General features: G+C 44.3%; 1 protein-coding gene across 2 annotated transcripts in view; it reads left to right on the top strand.

Moving 5' to 3' along the window:
• GFPT2 (glutamine-fructose-6-phosphate transaminase 2) overlaps nt 1-14,909 on the top strand; it is a 45,540-nt gene that overhangs the window by 12,776 nt on the left and 17,855 nt on the right. Inside the window, exons 2-9 of one of the 2 annotated variants that reach the window (XM_060144390.1) lie at nt 2,620-2,727; nt 3,605-3,703; nt 4,202-4,327; nt 6,755-6,813; nt 7,481-7,615; nt 9,912-9,973; nt 12,348-12,427; nt 12,865-12,982. In XM_060144390.1, coding sequence (XP_060000373.1) covers nt 2,620-2,727; nt 3,605-3,703; nt 4,202-4,327; nt 6,755-6,813; nt 7,481-7,615; nt 9,912-9,973; nt 12,348-12,427; nt 12,865-12,982 — 787 coding nt within the window. The remainder of the gene's footprint in view (nt 1-2,619; nt 2,728-3,604; nt 3,704-4,201; nt 4,328-6,754; nt 6,814-7,480; nt 7,616-9,911; nt 9,974-12,347; nt 12,428-12,864; nt 12,983-14,909) is intronic. The other variant, XM_060144391.1, reaches the window with a different exon arrangement.

The raw sequence follows: 14,909 nt of genomic DNA on the forward strand, positions 1-14,909 counted from the left end.
TGACCCTACTTACTGCTTAGGAGTATAATATTTGCTTTAATCATTTAATTTAAATCATTTAGATTAATCATTCATTCAAAAATACTATATTGACTTGAATATAACCTAGAGTCATTACAGATATTACAGAGATATGACATGTGGTTTGCTGTATAATCACGATCATCCCTTAGTTATCTGCAGGCAGGTTGCCCTCTCCAAGGTTTATATCTGGCAAATATTTTTCCCAGTTTTATTGAGATATAATTGATGTATAACATTGTATAAATTTAAGATATACAACATAATGATTTGTATATGTATATATGTATTGGTATATGTTACATATGTATGTGTATATGTATATACATATTGCAAAATGATTACCCCAATAAGATTAGTTAACATTCATCACCTCACGTAGTTAAAAGTTTTTCACTGTGATGAGAACTTTTAAGATCTACTCTCTTTGCAACTTTCAAATATACAATAGAATATTAACTATAGCCACCATGCTGTACATTACATCACCAGAATTTATCTTATAACTGGAAGTTTGTACCTTTTGACCACCTTCACCTAATTCGCTCACCTCTCATCCCCCATCTCTGGCAACCACCAATCTGATTTCTTTATCTATGAGTTAGTTTTTTGGTTAGATTCTATATAAAAGTGAGATCATACAGTATTTGTCTTTCTCTGTCTGACTTATTTCACTTAGCGTATTGCCCTCAAGATTCGTCCATGTTGTCACAAACATCAGGATTTCCTCCTTTTTTATGGCTGGATGATATTCCATTAATATTACATATATAGGGCTTCCCTGGTGGCTCAGTGGTTAAGAATCTGCCTGCCAATGCAGGGCACATGGGTTTGAGCCCTGGTCCAGGAAGATCCCACATGCCGTGGAGCAACTAAGCCCATGTGCCACAACTACTGAGCCTGCGCTCCAGAGCCCACGTGCTACAACTACTGAAGCCCGTGCGCCTAGAGCCCGTGCTCCACAACAAGAGAAGCCACTGCAATGAGAAGCCTGCAACCAAGAGTAGCCCGCACTCGCTACAACTAGAGAAAGCCCACGCACATCAACAAAGACCCAACGCAGCCAAAAATAAATAAATAAAATTAATTAATTAATAAAAATAATACTACATATATATTCCATGGCTACTTTATCCATTCATCCATCAGTGGACACTTAAGTTGTTTCCATGTCTTGGCTATTGTAAATAATGCTGCAATGAACATGGGAGTGCAGGTACAGGTATCTGGAAATTTTAAAATTTTGCTGACCTTTCTGTCATACCAGAAAAATGTTGAGAAAATTTAAAAATAATAAAATTTAAAAATTAAAATTGAGAAAATAAACCTTCTTTTAACCCTATTCATCCCCGAGGCAGTGCTGCCCAGAGGTTAGTATCATTTAAGTCCTAAAATCAGGTCTCTTTGGTTTCACTCCTGACTCTGGCCCAGTTCCAGAAGGTAAGGGGAGGGTAATGGCAGGTCCAACCTCTAAGACTGCTTCAAGCTTTGATTGATACCTGTGTAGCAGTGCTTAGCCCAGTGCCTGGCATATAGTGAGTTCTCAATAAGATGAGTTCCTTTTCACGATCCATATTGTTGCTTCCCTGCTTAATACAGATTCATGGTCATTCTATCCACATACATTTATTGAACAAGGACCATGTGCCAAGACGCCTGTGACCTTGTCAGGGGATGTAGATGTCTCAGGATGTAAGAGCAGGTGAACACTTCTGGCCAGGGCCTGGACAAGCCTGCCCTGGGAGGTGGGGTTGGAGCTGAACTTTGAGAAGGGAGGTTTTCCTGTGTAGGGCAAAAGGACAGAGGGGTAATGGGATGGGACACTCACAGAGCAGGATAGAGACAGACCAAGGGTCTGTAGTCTCAAGCAGGGAAGTGGAGGAGTTTGGAAAGAACCAACATGATGACTGTTTCTTCCTATTTGGGAAAATATTATTTTAATATATGAATGCAGAAAATAAAGCCAAACAAAATCTTCTAGGCTGGTGGGCCTCCCTTGAAGATAAGGATTCTCTATGAGGCCAAGAGATGATTTTATGCTTGCTGTCGTAAAAGTAGTGCTTATTGATGGTAATACTCCAAGCAGTAGGGCCAAGTGGAAAGTGGAGCAAAGGCCCCAGCCCCTGTTCCTACCTGTCACAGGAGGCTGGGGTGACCTCCTTTTGACTCTTCTCAGGTGTGTTCTGTGCAAACCAAGGAGTACACATAGCGGGGACTTCCAGATGGCCCTAGGTGGTTACTTTGTTTTGCTGATCTTTTCTGTTATAAATGTTGCCACAATGAAAGGCGTCTTCTTCGAGTATGTCCATAGGAGAAATTCTCCACAGTGGAATGGCAAGGCCATGGTGTGTGAGTGTGTTCTTCACATGCTTTGTGAGTCCTTTTGTCACTGCAGGAGGGCTGCATACAATGTCCTTCTAGAAGCAGGAAGGGAGTTCTGCTCTTCCATTATGTCTGGGGAAGGCCACACCTTCCTCTGCAGGCAGCCTGGAAGCCCTTCAGCGATGCGCCTCCACTGGTATCTGTTTCCCCAGAAGTGTTTTCTTCTAAACACGAACCAATTGTTTTATAAACATATGGTTTTCCCTCTTTTAATAGGAATCTTCGCCTACATGAACTACAGAGTCCCCCGGACAAGGAAGGAGATTTTTGAAACCCTCATCAAGGGACTGCAGCGGCTTGAGTATAGAGGCTATGACTCAGCAGGTAGGCTTTGCAGGCTGCTGCCATATAAACATAATACTTGTTCATTAAACAAATTTGAAAATTTCTATAGAAAAGTAGAAAGAAAAAACAAAGGTAAAAAAATATCCATCACAAGCACCCCCCATCAATATCTGTGTCCCTCCTGTGGTTGTCTGGGGTCTGGGGATGGTAGAGGTGTCATGCAGATATTTATTGTTTTATCTAATTATAATTATGCAATTCTGTAATTTTGTGTTCTTCTTCTTGCACTTACATTGTTTTTTTCCATTATCCTAAACACTTCCTAACATAATCTTTCTAAGTGGCTGCACAGTCCTCCACTGGATGCCTATCTCAGAGTTTACTCCTTCATCCACATAACAGGTGGATATTTAGTCTGTTTCCCATTTTTAATTAAGTAGCCTTAGGAGAAAAAGGAGAGCCAGATAATTATATATTCCTATAAATTCTTAATAGAAAGCAAGTCAGATGAAAGATTGCAGGAACACTAGTGCAATGGAAACACCAGCTAAAGTAGCAGAATGCAAAGTGCACAAATGTCCTTAAATGAGCCCACTGCCTTTGGTGGCAGACGTGGTGGCACCTCTCCTGCAGGCAAACTCGAGAATTACCCTGGTTAAAAGCCGGGGTGAGGCAGCCACAGCCTGGGTTCTAGGTACATGTTCCCTGATTGCTGGTTAGCACTGTCACAGTCACAGCCTCCTCTTTCCAAGTCAATATCCTAACACTGTCTAGTTCTCTTCTGGGTAGCAAGCCTGGGGAATAAGAACTAATAAATCCACAGTTCTGTATAGCCCTCACCCAGGGTCATTCCCTGTAATGAAGCATGGGAGACAAAACTTAAATTCCAGTACAAAAAATCATGTTTATGTTACAGGTGTGGCAATCGATGGAAATAATAACGAAGTCAAAGAAAGACATATCCAGCTAGTCAAGAAAAGAGGAAATGTCAAGGCTCTTGATGAAGAACTTTACAGTATGTGAAAGACATTCCAAGTCAGAGTAATAATCGCAGCCTGGATCACTTTAAAATCTTTAATTCCAACAGCATTGGAGACTAAAAATATTAACCTACCCAAGCATGGAAAAATAGGAGGGTTAAGTCCATGTTGCAAAACTGTTTCCCAGAATGTGGGATGGTTTATTTCAGGTGATGGTGCACTGAGAATTTTTTTTTCAATATTTAGTACTTATGTATTTTAATGTTTCTGGCAAATGATACTGCTTTTCCATTTATGGTAGGGACCTGTAATTTTCTTTTTAAAGTAAGTTTATTTCAGTTAAGTGAGTTAGATTACTGATAAGTACTAACTAAAGCAAGGGTCTGGCAGAATTCTCCAGAATGGGGCCTTTGTGGTTGATGGTGGGATGTACTTTTGGTGTAGCTGATGTGTCTTCATGTAATGAAGTCACCTCATGTAACAGTACCATGTCAATGCTTAAAGTGCGGCAAACTTATTTTTCCTTCATCTAGAACAGGACAGCATGGACTTAAAAGTGGAGTTTGAGACCCACTTTGGCATTGCCCACACACGCTGGGCCACCCACGGGGTTCCCAATGCTGTCAACAGCCACCCACAGCGCTCAGACAAAGGCAACGGTATGTAGTATAGCCTTGCTCCCCTGTCCTAGTAGTTGTGCCTGGCCCTGACCTGTGCCAGGGTTGATCCACACCCACCACCAACTGGCTTCTCAGCATCCCTGTCTTCCCCGAGTATCCAAACTGTTGGCACTGGGCCCTAGAAAGGAGGCAAATTCAACCTGGACCCTGGTAGTGCTGACCCTGCAGGCATCCACAGGAAAACAGTGGCACTTCCCATGAATGCCTTTGGCTCTGGGGACCCAGCCTGAGTGGGACTTGGTGGTGTAAAGGGTTGAAGGCCTGGGCACTGCTCCTCAGTTAGGGACCAGAGTGTTCCAGAGGGCTGGGCACTTGAGGAAAGATTGGGGTTCCTTCCTCGTCCAGCTATACCCATCCCTGCCCCTGAAGAGAGTGGTCCTGAGCCAGGGCAGGTGGCAGTGCTGATCTTGTTTAACATATGAGGTGCCTGCTCCAATCCTGGTCCCTGTAACGAGGGCCACCCAGTTCTCCCAATTCCCCCCTCACCATGTCAGCCCCAGCTCATGGGTCCACATCACTTGCCTGAGCCCCCAGGACAATTCTTTATGTGGTGGTTCTCTTAAATGATGTCCCAGTCTCCTCTGACGGGGGAAGGACTGGTAGGTCTGGAGCTCCCACTGGTAGCTCTCAGGGACTCTGTGGTCAGCACCCAGGGGTGTCAGGCCTCTGGCAGTAGGACACATGGGCATATGAGATGGAGACTGGGCCTTCTAGTGGGTCTCCACTCTGGGTTGGGCCTGGTCAGGTCAGAAGCACCCATGACCCACACCTGGGCATGATGCGAGAGGGTGTCCGGTGGAGAGAGTGATTTCTGGAGTCAGCTGGGATCCTCCACCCCAAGCCGACTCCAGAATGTGGCATAATGCAGGTTCTTGCCAAGCCTCATATTAGAGTAAGAGTAGCTGTAGGGTATTTACTATTAGCTAAACACTTGACACGCCTCACTGCCATTAATTATCTTGGAAGTCAGGCCACAGGAGAGAGCAGCACCTCCCTGGTCAGTGTCCTTTGCCCCTGTGGACACTGCAGTGCCTGGAGGCAGCTCACCCTGCCCGATTTGGAAAGGAAAGCCTCCCGGAGAGAACAGGAGGGCCCCATGCACCTCTCTCATCAGAGCAGCCAGAGATAGCACAGGGACCAGGCTATACATACACCTACATGGTCAGAGACTTGGGTAGTGAGGTTTCTTTGCTGGGGACCATTCCTTGCATCTGGTCCATGCCCTGAGCCATGAGACGCCCCACTACAGGATCAGGCACCCTGCACTCAGGAGGGGGACAATAGACCCCACGGTGCTGAGGACCTACGATATACATCCAGCCAAACCCCAAGCCAGATGCAGAGGCTGGTCCCTGGAGCAACAGTGTTGGCTGAGGTAACACACTGTACCAAGACCATGTGCCCTGAAATGTCGCCACCTCAACCTCAGCCTCCTGCCCACTGAGATGATAGGGTGAACCCCCGCTTCACTGCAGACAATGATTCTGTGTCCCCAAAGCAGCTAGGCTCCAAGGAGATTGCCCCCACACCCAAATTTGGAAATGCCTGCCGTGACTCAGGATGAGTAATTGAAAATAAAACAACATGGGAAATAAGAAAAGATTTGTAAAATTTCTCCAACGACTTATCAGTGATATCTAAAGAGCATACTTTTTTTTTTTTGCGGCACGCGGGCCTCTCACCGTTGTAGCCCCTCCCGCTGCGGAGCACAGGCTCCGGACCCGCAGGCCCAGCAGCCATGGCCCACAGGCCCAGCTGCTCCGCGGCATGTGGGATCTTCCCGGACCGGGGCACGAACCCGCATCCCCTGCATCGGCAGGCGGACTCTCAACCACTGTGCCACCAGGGAAGCCCAGAGCATACTTTTAAGGAAGACTTATACCCAGCAACTACACTGCATATGAAAATTACACAAAGAAGTTTTCACAAAGAAAACACAGATTCTAGGAAACAAATTAATGATGAGAAGTTAAGACAATAGGCTGAGATGAAAGAAAATGTGACAGGGTTAAGAAAATAATGTGAAGAAATAAAGTCACAATAGATATGAAAACAATGGAGAACGGGATGGTTGTGAAGACAGTTAATAGATAATGAAGGGTTAATCATCCCTTTTGACATAAATACCAAAGCCTATTTCATGCTACTGTAGGCCACAAGTCAGAGCTCAGTGCGTGGCCAGGTTGGTGGATGCTTTTTATCAAAAGAGAAATGTGTTATTTCCTTGGGTTTAAATTGCAGTCATGGCAGATGTCAGCTCTAATCCCTGTAAATGCAGTTTGCTTAACACAAGTGTCTGTATGAGCAGAGTTTGTAGGTTTCAAGCTGTCAAATTGTCTTTCTTCACATCTGAGTTGAACTTCATTTCTTCATAGCATTTCTCTCTTGACTAAACTTTTCTTCCAGAATTCGTGGTCATCCATAATGGGATCATTACAAATTACAAAGACCTGAGGAAATTTCTGGTAAGATACTTCCCCTGGGTAACATCTAAGTCAAGTGGTATTGGTCTTTCCCAGAAACTTTCCAACCAGCTCATTTCCCTCCAGAAAAAAAGGCAGAAGCTGATTGAGGTCCACTCTTGGCCACGTCACCACATTAGACCCAAAACTCATCCCCAGCTCAGGCTCCTCCCCAGATCTTGCTGGAGGAGAGAGCAGGGCATTCTCATTTACCTCAAAGACCGTTGCAGAGTCAGAGCAGAATCAAAAGAACATGAACTTCTTTTTATTAAAGTATCTGCACTGAATAACATACCAACTCATACACCAAATGGAATGTGGGGTGGGAATGCAGGCGGCGAGAGTTTAAGGTATGAAGAGGTTGTGGTATTGGTTGGGAGGTGGGTGGATTTGACTCAATGTATTTGATCATTCTGATTGCTGTTATTTTGCAATGTCCAGATTAATGGCAAGGACAAGCTTCTGAGGCGGGATGATCTCAGGGAAGACTACAATGACTCAGCTGTGTTAGGCTGTGGGATTCAGGCAAACATTTCTCATCCCTTCCCCGTTTTCCTTGTTCTTGCCTTAAGTCACTCCAAGGACAAATCATAAGGGAGGAGAGGGAGCTGGCCAGGCCAGCATTGCACAACAACCATTATCTGACACTCTGTCCAACCAAATATTCCAGGAAAGCAAAGGCTATGAGTTTGAGTCAGAAACAGATACAGAGACCATCGCCAAGCTGATTAAATATGTGTTCGACAACAGAGAAACTGAGGACATTACATTTTCAACACTGGTTGAGAGAGTCATTCAGCAGTTGGTGAGTTACAAGTCTCACTTATCTAAATCATCCCTTCATTCCTTCGGTTTTTATAAACATTTATTAGGCAAACTTGCACCAAGTACCTGAGGATTAAAGATGGCTCATCTACAGTGCCTGGCCTTAAAATGTTACATCCTTGTAGAATTGGGAGAAGTTCTGAGGTTTTGGTAGTAAACATCAAATAGAAACTGCTTTGCTTTGTTTTAACATCTCTGAAATGGTGATAGGCCTTCTGATCTGTGGCTTCTACCAATGGTGTGTTGCACAAGGGACCTTGATTGTGGCAGTTCATGTTGTCATCTTATCAGTTGACTTGTGTGCATTGTTGACTTGTGTGCATACATACCCAAGATGAATTTAACTGATGTTGGAGACTTAGGATTGTAGTCTTTCCTCCTGTTTCAGTAAAGCAGTTATTCGTCATGTGGGAGAAATGCCCACAAGTCCTTACTGAGTGGAGTTAGAAGGAAGGAAGAGGCAATAAAGACAGCAGGTGTGGACTTTTGAGAAGTTTGGTTGTAGAAGAAGAAGGGTGCAAAGAAATGGCCCAGTGAAGGGAGAGGGTTGCAGTTCTGAGGCAGGATTGTATTTTTGTGGTAGGAGATATCAGATCATGTCTGTGTGCTGAAATGAATGATCCAGGTGGGAGAAAGAGATTGGTGATGTCCCGGAGGGCTGGACCCATGGAACAAGGTCCCTGCAAAGAGGCATATTGTGGAGGGATTGTCCAAGAGAGACACCTCGTTGGAGGAGGAGGTAGAGCAGACCCAGGCCCGCCATGGGACGGTGGAGGGAGGAGGAGAGGGCTCCAGACTTACTAGAATCCATCCTTCTGAGCATCAAAGCTGTCCAATAGCTCCCCTGAGATGGAGACAGCTTGGAGACTGTTCAGGGCCGAGAATCTAGAACATCTGGGGTCAGAGGCTGCTTTGGGTACAACACTGTGGTTTAAAATATATGACCCTTTGGTGTTTTCAGTCTTTTTTTAAAAGTAAGTCAAACCCTTTGCCCTATGACTCCCATTTTGGGGGACCTTAATTTAGAGGACATATTTATAAATAAAAGCCTGTCCCATAACTAATATACAGTAAACCAATATAGTTTTGCAGCATAGTACTTTCTCTTTTCCATTTGTAATTTTAAATTTTGGGAATGTCTCTCAGTGATGGCACTTTTAAACTTCAGTGATTTATCTGAAGCAACACAGGGCTCTTTTTGGCAGAGAACGGGAAGAGTTTTTCTATTTAGTCCTACTTCATTGCTGACAAAACCAGCAGGGTGAATGTCAGGCTCCTCAGGTTCTGTCTAAAGCCCCTTCATTTTGGGCAGTTTGAAAGGCCCTTAGGGACCTGGAGATGCTGGCCCTGGGGTCTCTCTGGTTGTGTTACTGAGTTGGCAAACTGGCCATAGCATGAGGCCATGAGGTCTGCCAAGTTTTCCAAACCTTGTAAATCCAGATTTATAGCTGGCTGTACATAAAGTCAAGTAGGGTCATGATTAGTACAGGATGGTCAGAATGTAGGAGAGAATTTTGCATTGAACTTTTAAATAGGAAGAGCGTTTGGAGTCTTGAGTTAGGAGAACTATATTGTAACTCTGGTTTGCACAAACCAACAAGCTGAGGCACAGAGCACAAATGGCAGTCGTTGCCATAGGAATAATTGTAACAACTCATACTTCTGATGTGTCTCTATATGTCAGGCACTGTTCTAAGCATTTAAAATGCATTAGCTCACAAAAGCCATACAAGGTAGGACTATTCTCATTTCCATTCACCATGAGACACAAAGAAGGCTGCAGTGATTGCCCAGTTAAGGGGTGGAGCCATGATTTGAACCCGGACACTAACGTGTGTTGAGCTAAACTTAGGTCGTGGATTAGCCCCTTTAATCCTCACAATTGCTCCCTGAGTAGGCACCATCCCTGAGGCCCAGGGCAGGACCCCTGACTATGGTTCTCATTTCCTGAGGTTCTAACTGCAGCAGTCCACCCAGGTCATCACAGAGCTGGGAACTGTTCCTTGTGGGCCTGGACAGGGAGGTTTATATTGCTTACAATGAAATCCACAAGTTCTGGTCTTTGATACTTGACTGTGGTACCGCCTGTTTCACTTTCCCCTCCTGACATCACCCTGCGCAAGCTGTCCTACATTCAGCACCCTGGGTGAGTGACCCCAGGACTGCCCGCAGTGAAGAGGCTCCCAGGGAGAGCTGTCTGGGGTAGTGGGCTGAGCTGCAGCAACCTAGCTTAGCCAGAGTAAGTTGTTCCTCACTCTCCTTTCCCGTCTTTTCAGGAAGGCGCATTTGCATTGGTTTTCAAGAGCATCCACTACCCCGGAGAAGCCGTGGCCACAAGGTGAGGCAGAACTCATTGACATTTCCAGTAACAAATAAAATAAAATCACTTAGCTTGAGGCACAAGGGCCTCTGGCAAAACAGAAGGTGCTCACTCTATCTAAGAGACAACTGTGGCTTAGCCACAGAGAATGTACCCCACCAGCTCTGTGGCTGGAGCTTCTGATTTTTTTAAAGAGAAACTAGAAAGTTGGATTTTTATTTGAAATCTCTAGACTTGTTTTTAGAAATTGACAACAAATTCAAACTAAAAATAAAGTTGTATAGCAAGGGCAGGTCCAGGTTTCAGGTCAACTTCAGAGATTCCCTTTAGAAAAAGCATGCAAAATTATGAACATGAAATTAGGAACAAAAATGAATGTTGATTTGAATCCAGTAAAGAAGAGGCCTTGAAGGCCAAGAGCTCAAGCTTCATCACCTTCATGCCAGGTGTGATTCAGGAATCAGCTGAGAGGGCCTGGGTCAGCCCACATGTCCTTCTGTTAGAGCCCTTGTGGCCCCCAGCAATGTGTGGATTCACATAAGTGGGCATGTGAGTGCCATCCTATAATTTTATATTCAGATGGGTGGATTATCCACCCATCTGTCCATCTGTCCATCCACTCATTTGTCTATCTACCCATTTATCTGTCCATCTATCTATCCATCTGTCTATCCATCCATCAATCAATCTGACCATCTATCTACCCATCTATCTATCCATCCATCCAACTAATATTTGTTGAGTATTTACTGTGTGCTGAGCCCTGGGGACCTAGTGACACCCAACCTGGTCCTACCCTTAAGGTAGCAGTCCCCAACGTTTTTGGCACCAGGGACCAGTTTCATGGAAGACAGTTTTTCCACGGACCAGTGGCAGGGGGGATGGTTTCGGGATGATTCAAGCACGTTACATTTATTGTGCATTTTATTTCTATTATTATTACATTGTAATATATAATGAAATAATTATGCAACTCACCATAATGCAGTGGGAATTATGGGAATCAGTGGGAGCCCTGAGCTTGTTTTCGCTTGCCAGTCACCAATAGGGTTTTTTTGTTTTGTTTTGTTTTTTTAAATTTATTTGTTTATTTATGGCTGTATTGGGTCTTCGTTTCTGTGTGACCAATAGGATTTTGATATGAGTCTCTAGCAGTTGGTTTATTACAGTCTCTATGCAGTCAAACCTCTCTGCTAATGATGATCTGTATTTGCAGCCACTCCCCAGTGCTAGCATCACTGCCTCAGCTCCACCTCAGATCATCAGGCATTAGATTCTCATAAGGAGCGGGCAACCTAGATCCCTCGCATGTGCAGTTCATAGTAGGGTTTGTGCTCCTATGAGAATCTAATGCCACTGCTGATCTGACAGGAGGCAGAGCTCAGGCAGTAATGCAAGCAATGGGGAGCGGCTGTAAATATAGATGAACCTTCGCTCACTTGCCCACCCACCACTCACCTCCTGCTCTGTGGCCTGGTTCCTAATAGGCCACGGATTGATACTGTGGCCCAGGGGTTGGGGACCCCTGACTTAAGGACTGGACAGTTGTGCAGGAGGACAGAGCAGGGCAGAAGATGGTGATGCTCTGTGATGGGGGTTGGGAGGCAGTGCACGGGGGGCCTAAGGGGAAGCAGGTGTCAGCCTGGGGAAGGCAGGCAGAGAAAGCAGCGTGAGCAAAGACAAGGAGCCCAGAGTGATTGTGGCGCTTTAGGGATCTGCAGTTAGGCCAGGATGGTGACGGGGAGGGGCACTGGTGGGACTTGAGGTTCTTCTAGTCTCAGTGTGTGCTTACTGACACCTTTTGTGTACCAGGCATGGGTGACAAGAGCGAACAAGATTGTAGGGACACTGCCCTATGAAACTCGAGAGCTGGTGGGGAGTGGGGAGGTGGGCAGAGGCCCAGCTCTGCAGGATCTAGGTTGCCCTGTGGTTGCAGGCTTTATTGTGAAGACACTGGGGAGCCATTGAGAATGCACCTGTGGACCAGACTGTCATAGTATCTAGGCAGGAAATTATGTGAATATATTATGATTTTATTTTTTTCTGGGACAGGAACTAATTTACCATTTGGAATTTAAGTCTTTCAAATCAGAGAATTATAAAATGCCAGTTGGTCCCTATCAAATTTTGAAACTCCTTTTAAAATCTATTACCATGTTATTACTAGTTTGCAGAAGAAGATAGTGTGAAGAAGCAGTAAAGCTTTACTTTTCTAAAATGTCTATAATTAGTGGCTCTATAAATTCTGGGACAAACTTTGGCATGTCTTGGGAGCACTTTGCACTGGGGAGAGGGCTAGATGCGGGGACCCTCTCTTCAGTGCTCAGAGGACATCCAGCCAGGCCCAGGGTGTCAAGGCAATGGGTAACTCGATTCCCTCTTGTCCCTACAGGAGAGGCAGCCCCCTGCTCATTGGAGTGAGGAGCAAATATAAACTCTCCACAGAACAGATCCCCATCTTATACAGGACACGTAAGTTTCTTGAGAAGGACTTGAACAGCGCAGCACTGTTCTGGTGCCAGCAGCTCCCCTCAGAGGCAGGATGCCTTCCTTCACTCTGCTAGGGCCAGGTCCAAAAGGTTTTCCTGCAACTGGGACTTGGCTCCATTTTTTCAAAAGCTTTTTCTTGTGGATATTTTCAAGCACATACCCAAGTTGAGGGAGCTGCTGCTGTGGTTCTGTTATATAAAGGCACCTGTGCCCTGATTGGAGTGTTGATTTGGTTTGTTTTGTTCATAGCCGATTCAGTGCTCTTACTATTTGGGGATCTTTTACACAATTTGGCTGATGCAGCCAAAGCTAAAAATTGCCCATTTCTCCCACACATATTCAAAGGGGAAATTGGCTTCTTCGTGTTGTTCCAAGAAAATAGTCTAATGGGATTTGTGATCCTTTCCTTCATTTGCTAGGCAATATTGAGAATGTGAAGAATATCTGTAAAACAAGGATGAAGAGGCTGGACAGCTCGACCTGCCTTCATGCTGTAGGCGATAAAGCAGTGGAATTCTTCTTTGCTTCTGATGCAAGGTAGCTACACCTTGTTTCCTGTCTTTCCTAGGATGATGTAATCAATAATGACTGGCTAACCACCCCCATTTCTTACTTACTCCCCCGTTTGAGCTGTTTTCTCAAGGGTCAGCAAGGCGAAGCGGTGATGGTAGATTTCAGCTCTCGGTGGCCCTCCTGAGGGAATCCTTGCCCACTGAGCACTTTTTACATGGCTGTCATCAGCAGCCCTGGTGGCCAAAGGCAAGGTCTACTGATCTACACAATGTTTTGGGCCTGTACAGAATAAAGGAATTCGTTGCCAACATTTTAAAACTGGGAAATTTCCCATAAAAATCTGAATTTCTAGCTTTTCTAAAAAACCAGCAGATCTGAGCACACCAGACTGCTCCCCCAACCCTCTTTGGGGCCATTCAAAGTCTGCTCCCTTTAGATGGGGCAAGTGTCTCCAGACCTTTGGTCCTTCCTGAACCTTGCCTGCCTTTGCCAGAGTCTGACCATTCATAAAAGACAGAGCCAAGATTGAGGGTTTTGGTCCAAAGTCCATGTTCTCATCAATACACCAAACAGTAATTCTGAAATTTGAGAAAGTAGGCTTCATGCCCATTTTAGTACAAAAGATGTATACACACACATACACTTAGAAAAGACCAAAACACTTTCCTGCTAGTTGAAATAGAAAACCACCATAAACACCACCATTACTACCTCCTTTATCCAAACCTTTATTATGCCTCTTTCCCACCAGCCTCTGGTAAGGCCTTGCTGTGAAGCAGGGAGGACACCAGGTGAGGTCTCCTGGGACACGTGAAGTAACAGGAACCTACAGCCCAGGCTGCAAGGCCTGTTTCAGCCCACAGCCAGCATTGTACTTAATGCTGATACGAAAGGTCAGCATTTCCCAAACTGTGTTCCTTAGGGCACCATTTCAATGAGAAGCTAATATTATTTCAATGATTCTAGGACATGCAATTATTCTATAGATTTTAGCATCTGTAAGTGGCATCTGGGAATTATAATTTGCTACAGTTTTTATATACTTCTTAGAAGTATATAAAATAATCATGATCTTAAGATCAATGTTACCACTCTATGACATAAATCACAGCAAGATCCTTTTTGACCCACCTCCTAGAGAAATGGAAATAAAAACAAAAATAAACAAATGGGACCTAATGAAACTTAAAAGCTTTTTCACAGCAAAGGAAACCATAAACAAGACCAAAAGACAACCCTCAGAATGGGAGAAAATATTTGCAAATGAAGCAACTGACAAAGGATTAATTGCCAAAATTTACAAGCAGCTCATGCAGCTCAATAACAAAAAAACAAACAACCCAATCCAAAAATGGGCAGAAGACCTAAACAGACATTTCTCCAAAGAAGATATACAGATTGCCAACAAACACATGAAAGAATGCTCAACATCATTAATCATTAGAGAAATGCAAATCAAAACTACAATGAGATATCATCTCACACCAGTCAGAATGGCCATCATCAAAAAATCTAGAAGCAATAAATGCTGGAGAGGGTGTGGAGAAAAGGGAACACTCTTGCACTGTTGGTGGGAATGTAAATTGATACAGCCACTATGGAGAACAGTATGGAGGTTCCTTAAAAAACTACAAATAGAACTACCATATGACCCAGCAATCCCACTACTGGGCATATACCCTGAGAAAACCATAATTCAAAAAGAGTTATGTACCAAAATGTTCATTGCAGCTCTATTTACAATAGCCAGGACATGGAAGCAACCTAAGTGTCCATCAACAGATGAATGGATAAAGAAGATGTGGCACATATATACAATGGAATATTACTCAGCCATAAAAAGAAACGAAACTGAGTTATTTGTAGTGAGGTGGATGGACCTAGAGTCTGTGATACAGAGTGAAGTAAGTCAGAAAGAGAAAAACAAATACCATATGCTAACACATATATA

This window comes from Lagenorhynchus albirostris, chromosome 3, assembly GCF_949774975.1.
Source record: "Lagenorhynchus albirostris chromosome 3, mLagAlb1.1, whole genome shotgun sequence".
NCBI classification, from domain to species: Eukaryota; Metazoa; Chordata; class Mammalia; order Artiodactyla; family Delphinidae; genus Lagenorhynchus; species Lagenorhynchus albirostris.